Genomic DNA, 16,911 nt, shown 5'->3' with positions numbered 1-16,911 from the left:
AATTTCCTTTCCCTCTTGAACTTCAGAAAATATGTGGCTCCCCTCCTGCCTTGATCATTTGTGGCAATGGGGAATTAAAACTACAGATTAGTTTCCTAATGTAACTGTAAGAAGAGACTATATCGATAAAACTCATTTTTGTGCTTCTGTTCCCTGCCAAATCAGTAAGGAGGCCATGGCTTAAACTTTATGATCACTTCCTGCAATTAAACAATGACTTTTTACCCCATCTGATCACAATAAGCCTTAGCAAGCATTATGAAGGGTGTTACGCATCTTCAGAGCTGAAGATGCTGCAGTGCAGAGACAGCTCGGGTGATGAGAAAATGAGGAGTTGAGACCCATTTTCTTTTGCTTGAACCACGGTTTAGCCATCTTACCACACTGTCCCATCATCTTCCTCACCGGTGCTCCCCAGGGAATAGGAACTAACTGCAGAAATGATGCTTCTTGCCTGAGAAGGAAAGAATATCTGCATCACAGCAAGCTCGCGCCATCCATCCAAACCAGGAGGGCATCTGCTGGACAGTCCGGTGTCTAAACCAGTCCTGGGTCTGTTGAGATACTGGGTTCTCAGTGCAAAAGTTGTTGTATTTTCACTCTTTTCATGCAGCAAAGCCAAGCAGTTCCAGCTTCAGGGATGAAAAAACAAAACCAAACCTGTTCATCTAAGCAAACCCTTTGTAAAATCACAGTATTTAAAGCGGTTAGTGCCAATACCAGTTACACAGCATGCAGTGAGACTGGTGAGTACAAGACCAAACCCATGCGTTCCCACCGATACAAGGATTTTAAACCACTGTTCCTCACCTCTCTGAAATCCCACCTTATTAATATAAAGCAGAAAGCTCCAGCTGCCTGTCTTTGAGAATGTAAACAGCCATAAGTAACAGTTGTGAACTTTTAATTTCAGAGTTGTTAAAAACTGGCGGTTTTCCAGTCCAAAGAAAGATCCTGCCAGGAGGTTGAATCACTAAGATGTAGTCACAGCTGTTTAAAAAAATGAAAGAAGAAAAGTGTGTTTTCTCCATACTGCGTTCTTCCATGCTCTGGGTATTGATTTTAGCTTCAGGTACCATTTCCTACTCCAAATGCAGAACTTCTACTACAAAAAGGGGACATGCAAAATGCACGCAGGTACAAACTCCACGGGATTACCTAGAAAACAAGGAGATTTTTCAGCCTACTGAAGGTTTTTACTATTGCACTTTCTAAACAGAAGGTTCTTAGTTGCTCTTACTGGTTGAAAATTGAGGAGGTTCTTGTGCAATAATTCAAGTCAGCCCTAACGGAGCAACTAAAGTAACAGTGTGCAGCCATTTGTGCTTCTCGGCTTTCTCACCAACCAGTAAAAACAAGAGGGATACTCACTGGAAAGACTCTTTTTAAACCAAAGGTAGCATCCAGGTTGTAAATTGTGCTCTGTAACCATGCAGTAGTGCTATTTGGTGTGTTAACAGCATGGCTTTTTTTTAGGAGATAATATGAGGCTACTTGCCAGCTTCCCTGATTAATCAAATATCCGCTTGATAAAATACTGTGCCTTGGAAGTAGCGTGGAGAGAAATGTGAGAGTACATTCAAGTTCTTCCTTTTGAGCTTAGGCAGATCACATGCTTAATTATTAGTGACAGATTTGCTTATCAGGACTCCAGCTTCCTGATATGTTAAGTTTAATCCTGCAGGCACTACAGCAGTACAAAGTCTGGCCCTAACCAAGACTTTAAGCTTTAAAGAGATGCAACTGGACAGGAAAATATTAATAGCACAGTCAAGCTCTTCCACATGCAGGCTACAGCTCAGGCTTCAAGGGCCGCAAACTCATTAGGCTCTTCTTATATTTAAAAAAGAAAGTTTGAGCTGCAGCTGGAAGCAGGAGAGGTCTTAAAGCAGCTTAGGTTTGATCAGACAAAGTGGAGCTTAACTGCTGGAGCCTGCAGAGCAGGTTTGCTGCCCCTATAGAGGAAATTTGGTGCAGACCGCTGTAATCTTGGTGTTCAGCCCTGCCAGACTTAAGCTCGATCCACCGAGAATTTCTGTTCCCCTTCCCTGAATGTAAACTCAACCCTCATCTTATAATATGAGCGTGATTTGGGTTTTTCTTTTATCTGTGGTGTGTTGTTTTTCCTTTCCCCTGTTCAATCACACTAGATACTCAAAACACCGTCAACTTAAAAAGTATTCAGTCTTATGAATGTACTCTCTCCTCACTCTCCATTAAAGCTCTTTGTACTTAAACTGCAACAGCTATTAAACAGGGAGGAGCCCGTCTTTTCCAAACACTCCTTTTGCAGAAGGTTCATCTTACAAAGAAGTGAATAAATAGGAAGTTAGAGCAGCGCTGTATCTATTGCCGCTTTCAAGTGGTGGAGTAATGCCTCCGGAGGTGGAGAGAGTGACGTCAGGTCTAGTTTCTTGAAATCTTCATTAGCACTCAATGATGTTAACACCTTCACAGCCCTCTTTAAATCAAACACCGCGTGGAGCATGCCCAAGGTGGAGATGGCAGCTTTTGGAGTGTTCTTTGCCGAAGCTTCGTCATCAAGGCCGTTTTCCAAGACAGAAATCCTGTTCTCTGCAATAACTTTGAGGAAGTTGTAGAACTCCTTGTAGTCTATACCCGTGCAAGACTTCATGATCAGCTAGGGGAAAAAACATAAGCGGCACTGAAATGGAAACAACTCTCTTTTATTTACAGTAAGAATTTACAAAACCATCTTTTATTAAGCTAGTAACTATCTGGAATCATAAGCAACAAGACTGGTGAAGGGACTTGAACACAAGACCTATGGGGAGAGGCTGAGGGAGCTGGGCTTGTTTAGTCTGGAGAAGAGGAGGCTTAGAGGTGAGCTCAGCACTCTCTAGCACTACCTGAAGGGCAGTTCTAGCCAGGTGGGGATTGGTCTCTTCTCCCAGGCATCAGCAATAGGACAAGGGGACATGGGCTTCAACTCTGCCAGGGGAAATTTAGGCTGGAGATTAGAAAGCAATTCTTTGCAGAGAGAGTGGTCAGGCATTGGAATGGCTGCCCAGGGAGGTGCTGGACTCACCGGCCCTGGAGATTTTTAAACTGAGATTGGACATGGCACTTAGTGCCGTCATCTAGTCAATGGACTGGAGTTGGGCCAAGGGTTGGACTTGATGATCTCTGAGGTCTTTTCCAACCCAGTCCATTCTGTGATAAGCAACCATGTTTAATAATAATTTTTGTAATTCTTTACCTTACTTGAAATGCCACTAAGCCCCAAAAGCAACACTCTGCTTCTTTTAAGTACCAAATGGCTGTTTTTTTGAAAGTATTTTTGAAGGATATCATCCTAGCAACAGTAACAGCCTCCAGAAATCAAACTTATATTTGTTTCATGCTTAAGATTTTGGAAGCGCCCACGATACAACACTGCTCGGTATAGTTACATGTTCTGAAAGCATCACTTTGCAGACACAGAAACTTGCTGCCACCTTCACCTTAATTTTGCTTGTCTCAAATCGTGAATCAGTTCCTCTGTGTTATCTACCTTATCAGCTCTGCTGTTTACATGAAAAAGCACTTATATTTTATAAAGGAGAAGGTCAATACTACATAAAGGATTGATTTTGCTGCTAATACCTCTATAGTTGAAGAAGAGTGGTTTAAGCATTAGCTTTTCAGACAACATCCTAACCTCCTCGACATAACAAATATTCACGGGCACAAGCTTTTCCTTATTAAAGTCATCACCGATTCCTGTGTCCGTATGAAACGTGTCCTAATTCCAGATGTGAGGTTAATGACTTGTGTGTCTTAGAACTCACAAGGTGGTGTGATGCACCCTCAAAATATGTGGTTTTCAAATAGAGAGCCGTGCAACCAGCATCGTGTTGTCATACCTGGCATTGTAGGTGCCAATCATCCATAGGGTCCTTCCATTCATTGATTTCCCGCTGGACAGCTGCTAATTCATCCTGCAGGAAGCACCACATTATAGCCACGTTGCAGCCATTCACCCAGTTGTGGTTAATGGAAATGGTATCCTCCTGAAGGAATAATTTAAATGGTTATGAGGCTCTTACGTAGGGAAGTGAGAGAAAACAGCTGTAACAACACCAGTGCTGCATAATGTAAAATCATATCCTTCGGCAAGGGAAGTGCTGCTTTGGCACCAATACAACCACTGTGCTGAAACGCTGTCTCTCTAAAAAATTAAATATTGTTTCATTCCATAAACTGGCAAATGTCTCTAGTTCCTTTGTCTGCGCATAATTTTTAAAGGTACAAAGGTGAGAGGAGGTGGTGGGGAGAAAGGAATAAGGTTGTTAATCTTGGTTTGTAATCAGGAAGATCAATTTGTTAGCATTTTCCATTATTAAATTATAACTTGCAGTTAGAAAACAAGATTAAAAGAACCATAGAATCACTTCAGTTGGAGGAGACCCTCAGGATCATCAAGTCCAACCATAACCCAACTCTAGCACTAAACCATGTCCCTAAGAACCTCATCTAAATGCCTTTTAAGCCCCTCCAGGGATGGTGACTCCACCACTGCCCTGGGCAGCCTGTTCCAATGCCTGACAACCCTTCCCATGAAGAATCTTTTCCTAATATCCAATCTAAACCTCCCCTGGAGCAACTTGAGCCTCACCATAAGCCCATCTCACCCAGCATTCTATTTCTTAGTGTTTAGTAGCATCTAATGAAGAAAAGCCTAAGAAAAGAGGGTGCAGACAGCTTCTCTGATTGCACGCTCTCCCAGCTCCTAGTGGTCAATGACCCAAGGAGCTTATAAGTTCAGTTTTCCTTTTAGCCACTATCTCGTGTAGCCACTGATAAGACTTTTCCTCCCAAATCTCTCTACATTTTTTGCACCCCAGTTACGACTTTTGGCATCCACAACATGCTGTGGCAATAAAAAAGCTTGACCTGATCCAAGCCTGTTGCCCGATTGTCTCTCAATGTTATGAAAAAAATCAGTATTGATGATTTTACCAGATTGTAAACCTGATGATGCCATCCGCTGGGGATGAAGACTATTTCCCCTGCTTCCTGCACGATTTCAACAGGAGGTTGGCTTTGGTCATAGCGAGGGTATATGCTCCTGTCCTGAAGATTGGGCGCAGTCACATCGAAGGGCAAGTTGCCGTGGCGGTCTTTGAGGTATTCCTCCTGTCCCGCGGGGTACAACAGCCATTTCTTCCTCCCGCATATGTTGGCTGACCAGCTATAGGAACGGAAGACATCAGCATGGAATGGAGTCCTGTGGGGAAAGAATAAAATCAGATGTTTAAGTAAAACACAAGATTTAAATGCTGTAAGATCAATTAAAGTCTGTGAGAATCAGACAGACACACAGAAATCAACCTTTACAGTGCAAACCTGACCCCAAACTGTCAACCCTTTCATTTAACTTTGACTGCTTCAAATATTAAAACATCACTATAGCTACATAGTAGCTGTGCTTCTCTATCAGTTAGTTTTGAATCTGTCCCACAAATACCTCAAAGGCAGAAGATTCTGTGGCGTGAACTGATGAGAATATTGTAAATGCTACTTTATCACCTTGGACTTAATTTTTCACCTGCAAAATATTTAAGCAACTCATCGGCGCTTCTCCAAGGCTTTTGTTGACTGTGCAAATCACTAGTGGATGAGGATCCCCAGAGAGTTTCTGCTCTAAAACTTTATATAACATGGCACAATTCAGGGCTTTTTGAAGCGCAAAAGCACTTTGACTGCATAAGGACAGCTCACATTGGAGAAACAACACTGAGTTCAAGTACAACACTATGGCTACACGCTGCTTCTGCAGCATGATGCTGTCATAGAATAATTGTGGTTGGAAAAGACCCTCAGGATCATCCAGTCCAACCATATCCACCCCTGGCACTGCCCCATGTCCCTGAGAACCTCATCTCCATCTGTCCAACCCTCCAGGGATGGTGACTCCAGCACTGCCCTGGGCAGCCTGTTCCAATGCCCCACAGCCCTTTGGGGAAGAAATTGTTCCCAGATCCAACCTCAGCCTCCCCTGGCGCAACTTGAGGCCGTTTCTTTGTGTCCCTGTCTCCCCTCAGCTCCTGTTCTCCAGCTGAACCCCCCTGGTCCCTCAGCCGCTCCCATCACACTTGTGCTCCAGCCCCGTTCCCTTCTCTCAGCTCGCTCCAGCACCTCAAGGCCTTTCTTGAAGAATAACAGAATAACAGAAATCATACTGGCTTACCATGAACCTTTAGGTCCCATGTAGACAAACCGATAATCATCCACAGCTACAGCATCCCAGTATTCATTCAGCCAGTCGGATGAGAAATACACAGGGGTTGTATAAACATCTTGCTCCGGGAAAGCTCTTAAAAAGATAATGGGTTGGGAATCGGTCTCAGAAAAATGCAGCATTGCCCCTGCTACTTCAGTTTCCAAAAACCAGATACAGAGACAAATCAGGTCTTTAGCAGGCCATTAATTAGCTGTCATCTCCTTTACTTCATTGACAGCTCCAAGTTGCACAGCAAATGCACACAATAGTGTTTTTCTATCTCCCAGAAAAGCTGTGAAGATTAACTTCTATTTGGGAGACTTCTCCTAATTATGGCAAAGACAGTTCCTAATAAAAACATTCTCTTTAGATGAGATCCCTTCAAGAGTGGTTGTCCAACTGCATCATGGAATAGTTTGCGTTGGAAGGGACCTTCAAAGCTCATCTAGTCCAAACTTCCTTTATTGTAAGTCACCGGCGCACTCAAAAATGAAAACAAGGTCATCACAAAACAGTTGGATTAAGAGCAGGAAGGAGGAAGAGATTTGAGTAAAATGACATAAAAATCCTATGCAGACATGAGGAATGGACAATGCATCCACCTCGCAAGCAGGAGGCTGGAGGAGAAGGAACGTCAGAACAGGGTGAAGAAAATTTTAATGTCTGGGAAGGTTAAGAGAAAAGAAAATGGAGAATAAAGGATTAGAACTCACACACACTCACTGAATTCAACATAAGTAGAAATATCCCCCTTCTTTTTAAGAAGGTTCACAGTGTAGCAGTTAAAAAAAGCCAAATGTTCCAGCCACATGGGATAACAGGCATTTAAAACACAGATAAAATGAAAGTGCTCAAGAACATCAGCCCTGTCAGGAAACGACTTGTTTAAGGATCTTGTTGTGTGAAATACGCCAAGAATTATGCGGTATAAGCCTGATATATCTCTTACCTGCTCAGGTGCCAGTCCTTCAGATAAAGGCACCCACGGGACGACCGGTAGCCGTTTTTAATGTACTCTTTCCAGTAATTTACGTATTCCTTGAAAGGGAGCTGCTCCTTCGGGTTAGAATTGTACTCCTTGACATCACAGTTGGCAACAGGTACCACAGCATCTCCTGAAATATAAACTCTTTGAGCCCACGTGGGGACAGAACAATTGACGCTGAAACTGAAGTCACTTAACTTTATCCACTGGCAGTGGTCTCTAATTTCTGTGTCTTCTAATGCTAAGCACAGTGCAAACACATAAAGCAACAATCTCTGCCCCAGCTCTCACTCCCAACACCATCATTCAAAGCAAACACGATTCAGATAATAAGTTATTTATTGAGCGGGACCTGAATTTTCCTCTTAAACTACATTAGGAGTGTGGAATTGATTCCTATTAAATATACTAATATTTTACAGCCCGAAGAGGTATTTCGCTGTAACTACAGAATATTCTCCCCTTGCCTCGGGCAAGTGTGATGCTGCTCTTGAGGTTAAAGTTAAGTAGCTATATAATTTGGTACGGATAAATTATACAACATTTTTTGTTTTATTTCATTAGGGGAATAAATTCGAGATTGGAATCAGTGAAAAAATGTGTCAGTAAACATAGAAAGTGAACTTAGAAAAAAGTCTGGAGAATTGCTTGGTTTTATCTACTGGTTCCATCCCCAGGATTAAAAGAAGAAAGCCGTGTCATTTAGCATACATGTTTTAATTAGGTATTAAAAGTGTCATGACTTACCAAACTTCTGCAGCAGATAATCAAAGTCAGGTTTACCATCCCAAGTAACCCAGTTTCTCCTGCTGCCCCACTCCTCGGTGAATTTAGCTGAGAAAATACAGGGGTGGTTGGGAATCAAATAATCCCGGAAAAAGTCTGAGTAAGTGAACGATTCTACTTTTTCAATAAAGTCAACGTGTCCTCCGCAGAATGTGCCCTGAGATGAACTGCTGTAGTCACGAAAAAAGGCAGTGGAACAGGCGAATGTTGCCCTGTCCATGCAGGCTGGATACCCTTCCTGGCCAAGACAGTGTTGACCAGATGCTACCCCGTAAACCCAAGAACAAAAAAATCCTGCTTTAAAACATGACTTGAGTCTTTAAATCCATGAAAACTCATGGGAAAATATAAATGGCCAGAGGTAAAACAAGAAGTCGTGCAGGTGCATCCCACCACATGGGGCTAACAAGGATGTTCCCTAATTTATAAAGTTTAATGCCAGTGGGATTTCTGACAACAAAATCACCCTATGGATGGTGAAAATGTTGCTTTTCCCTCATCACCTTCTTGCCAGGGTGACCACGCTCTCCAGGGATGACCAGCAAAGGCTGGTTCCTTCCTAAAACAACAGAAACATTCATGTCAGTGGGATATTCCTGCTAATTGAATTAATTCCAGCTGTGGAGGGAAGGAAACCCTGGAAATATTTGGGGCCCTGGGAAGCTCCTGAGGCCCAGTGACTCTATTGGGGTTCACTCCTTTGTCAAGAGAACACACAAGCTCTTGCACCACTAGCCTCCCCAGACCTCTGTCTATGGGCCAGGCATAAATTATAGGTTAGAAAAAGGTAAATAATAGTAAATAAAAGGGAGGTGTCTGGGGAGGGGGATATTGAGGCTCATCCCTTTGTCAGGAGAAGATTTAAGCTCTAGCACCCCCTTACTCCCCCAGACCTTTTTCTATGGGCCAGGCAGCAATTATAGGTTAAATTAAAAAAATGGTAAATAATAGTAAATAAAAGGGAGGTGTCTGAGGAGGGGGAGATGTGGGCTCAACCCTTTGTTAGGAGAAGATAAAAGCTCTGGCATTCCCCTACTTTCCCCAGACCTTTTTCTATGGTCCAGGTAGTAATTACAGGTTAAAAAAAGATAAATAATAGTAAATAAAAAGAAGGTGTCTGCGGATGGAGAGGGAGAGACAGAACCTAGGGTTCAACCCTCTGTCAGGAGAAGATTTAAGCTCTGACACCTTGCCCGGCCTCCCCAGATTTTTCTCTATGGGCCAGGCAGCAATTATAGGTTAGAAAAAGGTAAATAATAGTAAAGAAAAGGGAGGTGTCTGGGGAGACTGAGCACACAGCCGGAGGGAGGAGGCCCGAGAGCAAATGAGGCCACACGCCCTACCGGGATGGGCTTCAGGAGAGGGAAAACAGCGGGGGCAACGGGGAGACCGGGGTGTTCAGGGGGGAAGGAGCCGCCATGAGGTAACTCCCCCCTCACGGAGCTCGGGGGGGAGACCCGGACGCCACAGGGCGTCGCACACGCCCTCCCCGCTTCGGGCTCTCGATCCCCCCGCGCGCCCGCGGGAGCTGAGAGGACAGCGGGGGACCGATACTCACCCCCGTCCCCCGAGCGGGGCACGACCCCAGGGCGAGCGGCAGAGGGGACGGACTCACCCCCGCGGCCGCTCACGGAACCTCCGCGCTCGGCAAGCAGAGCCCGGGAGGGGACGGATGAGCCAGGGGGCGCAGCGGCGCGCGTCTCGGCCAATAGGAGCGGGCGGCGGCGGGTGTCTCAGCCAATAGGAGCGGGCGACGGGCGCAGGCGCGGAGCGTCTGTGCGGGGGCGAGCGCCGGCTGCGCTGAGGTGGGTTCGGGGCCGGGCCTGGGGAAATGGGGGGTCTGGGAGGGTTTAGGAGGGTTTAACCGGGGTGTGGGGGAAAGGTGGAAGTTGGTAGGGGTGTAAGAACGGTGGTTTGGCCTAAGCCTGAAGATGGAGAGGTTGGGGTTGGCCTAGTTGGAGGTTGGAGTGAATGAGGATGAGGGTCTGGCTTAGAGGCGAGGGAGAGTTATAGGAGTGGGGATTGGGATGGGTTTATGGATAGGGGAAGGATTAGACATGAAGCGAGGAGGTGGGTCTGGCCTTGGGCGAGCTCTGGGGTTTTTAATAGAATAGAACAGACTGGTTTAGTTGGAAGGGGCCTACAGTGATATCTAATCCAACTGTCAGAGCAATTCAGGGCTGACCAAAAGTTAAAGCGTGTTATTAAAGGCAATGTTAACATGCCTGTGAAACACCAACAGGCTTGGGGCATTGACTGCCTCTCCAGGAAGCCTCTTTCAGTGTTTGACAGTCCTCGTGGTAAAAAAACGCTTCTTAATAAGTCTGAACCTCCACTTCCGCAGCTTTGAACCAATTTCATGTCCTATCATGGGTGACCAGGGATATTTGGAATGATTTCTTCCCAGAAAGGGGTTCAGCTGGAGAACAGGAGCTGAGGGGAGACAGAGACACAAAGAAGCGGCCTCAAGTTGCACCAGGGGAGGTTGAGGTTGGATCTGGGAACAATTTCTTCCCCAAAGGGCTGTTGGGCATTGGAACAGGCTGCCCAGGGCAGTGCTGGAGTCACCATCCCTGGAGGGGTTGAATAGATGCAGAGATGAGGTTCTCAGGGACATGGGGTAATGCCAGAGGTGGCTTCATGGTTGGACTGGATGATCTTGAGGGGCTTTTCTAACCAGAATGATTCTGTCATCAGAGAGCTCTAGAGATCAGTTTGCCTTAGAGCTGTGGCAGAGAAAAAGATGAGGATTGTGGTGGAGCCTGGCCAGGCAGTGGAGGGGAGAAGAGGATTTTGAGTGACTAACCTACAGATTTCCATAGTAGGAGCAGGGAAAGAACGGTGTCTCTTCTGGTAAAGGGAAAAGGACCAGGACTGGGGAAAATCTGGTGTAGCAGGTGACTGTGTTGTATTTGGGATTATGAGGAGGAAGGCTGTCTTTGTATGGGGAAAAAGCAAGAGAAAAGGATGGAGATTTTTTTTGGAAGGGGGCTGTTCTAGCTTGGGGTAATTGTCCAGAAGAGGCTACAAAGTTGGTGAAGGGTTTGGAGGGGAAGCGAGATGAGGAGTGGCTGAAGTCACTGGGTTTGTTCAGCCTGGAGAAGAGGAGACTGAAGGGGGATCTCATGTCAGCTACAGCTTCCTTACTAGGGGAGCAGAAGGGGCAGGCACCAAACTCTTTAGTGACCAATGACAGAACTCAGGGAATGGCAGGAAGATGTGCCAGGTGAGGGTCAGTTGGAAGTGAGGAAAAGGTTCTTCACCCAGAGGTGCTGGACACTGAACAGGCTCCCCAGGGAGGTGTCACGGCCCCAACCTGACAGTGTTCAAGAAGAGACTGGACAACGTCCTCAGACACACGGGGTGACCTGTGGGGTGTCCTGTGCAGGGACAGGAGTTGGACTCCATGATCCTTGTGGGTCCCTTCCAGCTCAGGACATTCCATGATTCTAAAGGAGGTAGATAGTGGGTCTTGGGGATGGCATTGGGGAAGGAGAAGGGTTGAGGGAGTAAAGCAGGGGGACAGAGGAGGGTTCACCTCAGAGGTGGGGCAGGTAACCAAGTTTTGGGAAGTGTAGATGTGTCTGTTTTGGGTTGGGGAGATGGAGACAGGCTCAAGGTTGAAAGAAAGGCTGATGAGGTTTTAACCTACATACTGGGGGGCTGGTGTGGTTTAAAAGATGGGAACTGAGGCTGTCCTGTACTTAAATATATTAGGGAGAGGCTGATGGGGAATTTGTTCTTCTATAAAGTTGCTTTGTATCAGAAATTGAATGAGGTCAAGATTTTTAATTTTTTTTTTTTTTTTTTTCATAGAAGGATGGAAACATGTTGATGTAGAGAGGCCCCTCAATCTAGAGCTGCTCTTTAGTGGGCATCTGTTGATCTTTTGAGATGAGGGGAACTGAATTTCTTTATGTGCCTTAGTAGGGAGTTACTGTGTGACTTTTCCTGCTACACCTCTTAGATGGTCACCCCGAGTATTTCGTGTCTTGTAGCATCATTTGGAGAATCATAGAGTTAGAAACCTGGTGGAACTGCATCTTAGACCTTTTTTTAAGAATGAGGAGAGAGTCACTTTTAGGACCTTATAAACATTTTTATTAGGAGGGTTGTTGAGTTCACAGAAGCATTAAACTCATCATTTGCCAGATGGTAGGTTTGGGAATAAACCACCAAAGATAATGACCCTATGGAAATTTGAAGGACAAAAAGCAAACAAACACCAACCCATTAGAAATGTGTGCAGAAATGTTCTGCAGGTAATTAGCAAGGGCAGATGAGAAGAATCTCATGACTGAGTTTTGAAAGCTCTGAGATGGACATATTGTGAAGGGACGATGTTCTGCTGAGCTGGCAGCACCTTCTCCCAGTGTATGTGACATCTCCTCGCACCCGGGGTAATTAGTAGTGCTTCCAGTTAATTGAATGATCTCAAAGCACTTCACAAGAGAAGGTGAGTCACCTTCTTTTTATAGAAGCAGCCGCCGAGTTATGCGTTAGGTAAAGAATCTATACAATGTTGTGGTGACGCTGCCGGAAATATAAATCACGTCTCTTTACTGCTGATCCAAGTTCTCGTTCTGTGCCACCATATGTGGTACTGCACTCGGTTCAAGGGGCAGGTGTGTCAAAAACACAGACATTTTGCTAAAAAAGGAGGTGATTTACAGGATGTGGATAATGTGTTGATGTTGGGGACTCCAGACTGGGAGAGACTGTGTGTGTGTCTTTCACACTGTAGAAAAATGTGTAGGCAAACATACGTTCCTTTAAAATATATGAAGAAATTTATTGTGAATTCATTTAGCTGTATCCTTCTCTTTTGCTGCGTACAGGGAAGTGGTTTAAGGGCTATAACCCTCCCAAGTTTATAAATACTCCTGACTCTACAAGTAATTGGAAGCCATTTGTTTATTTATTATTTTTTTTCTGACAACTTAGTGCTTTGCATGTTATTCTAAAGGACTTATATCTGTTGGTTGGAATTTTTTTGTTTTGCTTTTCGGGGTGTGAACACTGGAATTAAATGCTTTATTGCAGGTGAGGCTTTTTTCCCTGTGTTTTACAAACCCATGAATATTCTATGTCTTGTTGTACAAGGAGGAATAGAACGGGAATGGCATTAATGCTGAATTTTAAGTGGTGGCATCAAAACAAAGTCATGGGAGGAGGAGAGGAGAGAGATCCTGGATTTTGGGTAACAGTTCCTTATAGTAAATAAACTGTGTGAGTGGCAGGAGGCCTCTAGCTCCCTGTTTCTGAAATGTGAGTGCCAAAACTCAATAGGAAATACAGGGGGGAGAGTAAAAATCTTTTCATTTTGAGGGACAGTAGCTGAGCTATTTGATCTTGAGCTGGTATATTTAACATTTCATTGCACAGCTCAAGGCGAGATTTGGTTTTATAAAAGGCAAAATGCTGCCAGGAGATGAGATCAAGGAGTTCCTTTAATATTGAGGAGAACAGAGTAACAAAAGTTACACGGTAATGATGGTTTTTAACTGCTCAAAAACTATTCACAGTTAATACCCAACATTATACAACACAATGCATGAGTGTCATCAGTGAAATGTATATTTAATGCCTTCTTGCAGGTAACTTCACATAGTTGTGACCGTTTCTTCTTTCTTTGTATAACATGGGGATAATTTCTCATGTGTTTTAATCCAACTCCTTGAACCCTTGTGTTAACATTTATCACCGACATACTATAATTTATGTAGAGTTGATGACTCTTTTCATTGTTGAATAAAATCAGTCTGGGTTATCCTTTCATCCATCTATATATCTGCAAAGTTCAACCTTCTCCACTGTGAGAGAGAGGGAGGGGAAAAAAGTTGTGTAGATCTGATACTAATTAAAACATCATTATATTGGGGAAAAATGTGCCAGGACAATGAATGGATTTAATTACCAAATAGGTTTTTGCTTGGAAATTCTGGCCTCAGGCACAGAAAGGAGCTGATGAAGCCTTTAAGCTCTCAGGTGAGTCAAAAGTCATATGACCCAAGGTATGTACACGTAAATATATATATATATATATATACACACACACACACACCGGTCAAGTGATTGCCTCCTTTTTTCGCCTGGACTGAGAGGACTTGTTTTGTTCTTAGATCCAGGGTTAAATATCCATTCTCTATTCTTCATCTAGCTTTTCTTTTTGGTAACGACCATAGTAGGTTTTTTTGCTTTAGCTTCAGGGTTATTTTGGTTTTTAACCTCCTGTTTTTGGACTTTGAAGAGAAAGAAACACTCAGGAAAAAGTTCTGCTTACAAATGGACAGTTCTGGAAAGGCAGCAGCCCAAGAAAGGCTGCCTGGGAGTTTGACATCTACAAAAAGAGGTAAGGAGCTTCAGATATGGTTTAGGAAGATCTTTTTTTTATGACACACTTGTGAGACTGCATAGGACATTAATGTTTTCACAACTTTAAGGCGTAGAGAAAAAACACTATCTTGATGGGGAGCTTGGGGAGAGTTTGAGAGACTCTTCGCATGTGAAACTTGGTTCTAGGGTGAGATTTTTATGAGAGTTTAAGGGTCATTTGCTTGTTTACAACTTTCTTGCGTGGCTGTGCCTGGTTGAAGGTTCCTATTGGGATGAGCAAGGTCTAGGGGCTGTTTTTCAGATGATTTGCTGTTCCATGGTGTCTGTCCCAACATCGAGCGTTGAGAAACCTGCGTTCGCTTCCAGGTTTCCCTTGTGATCTTCTCCAAGGCGTGTAGTCTTTCAGTGTCTCGGTTTCATCATTATTTATATATATTATTTATAAAGTAGCAGCTCAGCTTGTGAGCCTTGTGCTGATATTGATGAGATTGTTCGGAAACTGGTATAAATAGCAAAGACCTGCAAAGGTGAGGTAAGGGGATGTCACCTCCTTTGTATGAGCTGAGACCTATTGCGTCCCTCCCTTCTTCTTTTTCTTCTCCCTCCCTTCTTCTTTTTCTTCTCCCTCCCTTCTTCTTTTTCTTCTCCCTCCCTTCTTCTTTTTCTTCTCCCTCCCTTCTTCTTTTTCTTCTCCCTCCCTTCTTCTTTTTCTTCTCCCTCCCTTCTTCTTTTTCTTCTCCCTCCCTTCTTCTTTTTCTTCTCCCTCCCTTCTTTTTCACCTTTGCTGTATTTTTAGGGTGTGAGGAGCTGGAAGATGTAACCCAAGATGTTTATTTTTGTTTGTTGGCTTGTACTATCATATTTACTTCAAACCTGGGCAGTTTCAACCAGTTACACCTAATCTGGATTTGTAAATCCTGATTAATAACATGATTTAGTTTCAACCCTTGTTGATTTCAACACTAATGCCATTTATGCTGTTGGTGAAACTGACATAGTTGTCAGTTATGCTAGTAGAAAACATCCCATTATTAGCACATAATTCTGTATCTTTATTAGAAACATTTTCCACTTCTTTGTATATGTATGTATCTCTTTGTTCAGATTATGAATTTATGTAGTGAATGATCGATAAACTGTTAGAAACCCTATTTCCTAGGACTTGTATAGCTACTCAAATCAGGTTTCTGGGGGTGATTTTCCCCCCATCTTTGTCCCATAATAAACTGCAGAGAGACACAATTTCTCACTGGATCACAGTTTTATTAGGGCTAAACAGACTGAGAATTTTCGCTTTAAACTGCAGCTGCTTTGTAAACTCGTGGCTGCTTTTTTTTCCCCATTCATATCACTAAAACCCATAACGCCGTGGAAATAAGGTATGAAAACCAAAGTAACAGTTTTTGTGGAATACAACATGCCATGAGTAGTCTTTATCTCAGTAATAGTGACGGTTTGAAGATATTTAATAAAAAAAAATCATTAGAACTGGATGCAGAGTTAAGTGTATTTAAGAGATATTAGTGATGAAGCATTTGGAGATATTTGGCGTGTGTTATAGGAATTCACACCAGTGCTACCTGCAAAAGGACTATTCGCTTTTTAATTTGCATTAGGATTTCCAGACATTTTCTTAAAGGGAACAGAATGTACTGAAGTAAAATGTATAATTAGTGTCAGTGTCAACCTGAGTGGGGATTTTGTGGTGGAGCTTGAACTTTTCGTTTATCGCGCCGTACAAGTAGCAGAAGAGCCTGAGATAATGTTACAGTGCTAATCTGTAAATTGTGCTGTGATACATCAAAGGCTTTGAGAAGATGATGAGTATGTGAGTAATTAAATCACCATTACGTAATGGATGCTCATTAATTAGTTGTGGAACGTGATTGGTCTTCAGCGTTCAGCCTGAAAACTGTGGTGTTCTGAAGGTGTTACAGGAAACAATCTCGCCTTTGGGTACAAGAAAACGCCTTAGAAATGTGGAGAGATACCACTCCGGACACATTTAATTTAGTTTACATTTCCAAATGTGGATTATTTTGATGGGAGCCAGGTCTGAGGTGTACGACACCAATTTGTTTTCTGGCTGAGATTCCAGGTACCAGTGAGCAAGTCTTGTAGGATTAATATTATGTCATCAAATGGCATCACAGGCTCCCAGGAAATCGTGGCTTGTCACCGAGGTGCAATGAAATGATTTCTGAACAATATCTATCCCTTTGTGGCTGGATGTTTCTGCTCTTTAGTGATTGTGAGTTCTGATCGGTGGTGATTTTGGTTTCACCCACACTGGTGAATACATTGGATAGACATTCTGGGTATGTTCTTAACATACGTGGATGTGGAGATACCAGAGTGGAAGGGGAAGGACCAGTTATTTATTGTGATTGTTGTAGATATATTGATGGGCTTGCATTTTGATATACTCTGGATTTTCTTCAGTACCTGTTGGTCTATAGGAATCTGCTTCTGATAATGAAATGAGGAATGGAAAACATTTTACGTGATCATTTTCCCATTAAAAAGGGCATATGAAAGACTCAGAAAAGTTAAAGTTTTCATGATTCTGTTTTTGGAA

General features: G+C 43.5%; 2 protein-coding genes across 5 annotated transcripts in view; one reads left to right on the top strand and one right to left on the bottom strand.

The window, feature by feature from the left end:
• Positions 1–114: 114 nt before the first annotated feature.
• Positions 115–9,647, bottom strand: JMJD4 (jumonji domain containing 4). The gene is made up of 7 exons (XM_082046778.1): positions 9,556–9,647; positions 7,959–8,556; positions 7,176–7,341; positions 6,194–6,319; positions 4,963–5,230; positions 3,867–4,013; positions 115–2,641 (listed from the first exon to the last, which is right to left on the bottom strand). The coding sequence occupies exons 2-7, from the start codon at positions 8,215–8,217 to the stop codon at positions 2,330–2,332; spliced, it is 1,278 nt and encodes a 425-aa protein (XP_081902904.1). The 5' UTR covers positions 8,218–8,556; positions 9,556–9,647; the 3' UTR covers positions 115–2,329.
• Positions 9,648–9,746: 99 nt separating this feature from the next.
• SNAP47 (synaptosome associated protein 47) overlaps positions 9,747–16,911 on the top strand; it is a 33,221-nt gene continuing 26,056 nt past the window's right edge. The window contains exon 1 of one of the 4 annotated variants that reach the window (XM_082046775.1): positions 9,747–9,802. Coding sequence is in view for 1 of the 4 variants with exons in the window: in XM_082046773.1 (XP_081902899.1) it covers positions 14,283–14,349 (67 nt within the window). In the remaining 3 variants the exon portion in view is untranslated. Of the gene's footprint in view, positions 9,803–13,921; positions 13,986–14,267; positions 14,350–14,842; positions 14,866–16,911 lie in introns of those variants that run through there. The other 3 variants (XM_082046777.1, XM_082046773.1, XM_082046776.1) reach the window with 3 other exon arrangements.

The sequence above is a fragment of the Streptopelia decaocto genome (genome assembly GCF_964273445.1).
Source record: "Streptopelia decaocto genome assembly, chromosome: 2".
Lineage (NCBI taxonomy): Eukaryota > Metazoa > Chordata > Aves > Columbiformes > Columbidae > Streptopelia > Streptopelia decaocto.
The sequence above is the reverse complement of the archived record's forward strand: the minus strand, read 5'-3'. Positions and strand labels throughout refer to the sequence as shown.

What these genes read in the sequence shown, in the direction of transcription:
- JMJD4 (XM_082046778.1), bottom strand. Translation starts at nt 8,217, where the DNA reads ATGGACAGGGCAACATTCGCCTGTTCCACTGCCTTTTTTCGTGACTAC. An exon ending in ATGGGACCTAAAGGTTCATG is followed by an intron (nt 5,231 to 6,193) that starts GTAAGCCAGTAT and finishes CTTTCCCCACAG; the next exon opens with GACTCCATTCCATGCTGATG. An exon ending in ATCATCAGGTTTACAATCTG is followed by an intron (nt 4,014 to 4,962) that starts GTAAAATCATCA and finishes TTATTCCTTCAG; the next exon opens with GAGGATACCATTTCCATTAA.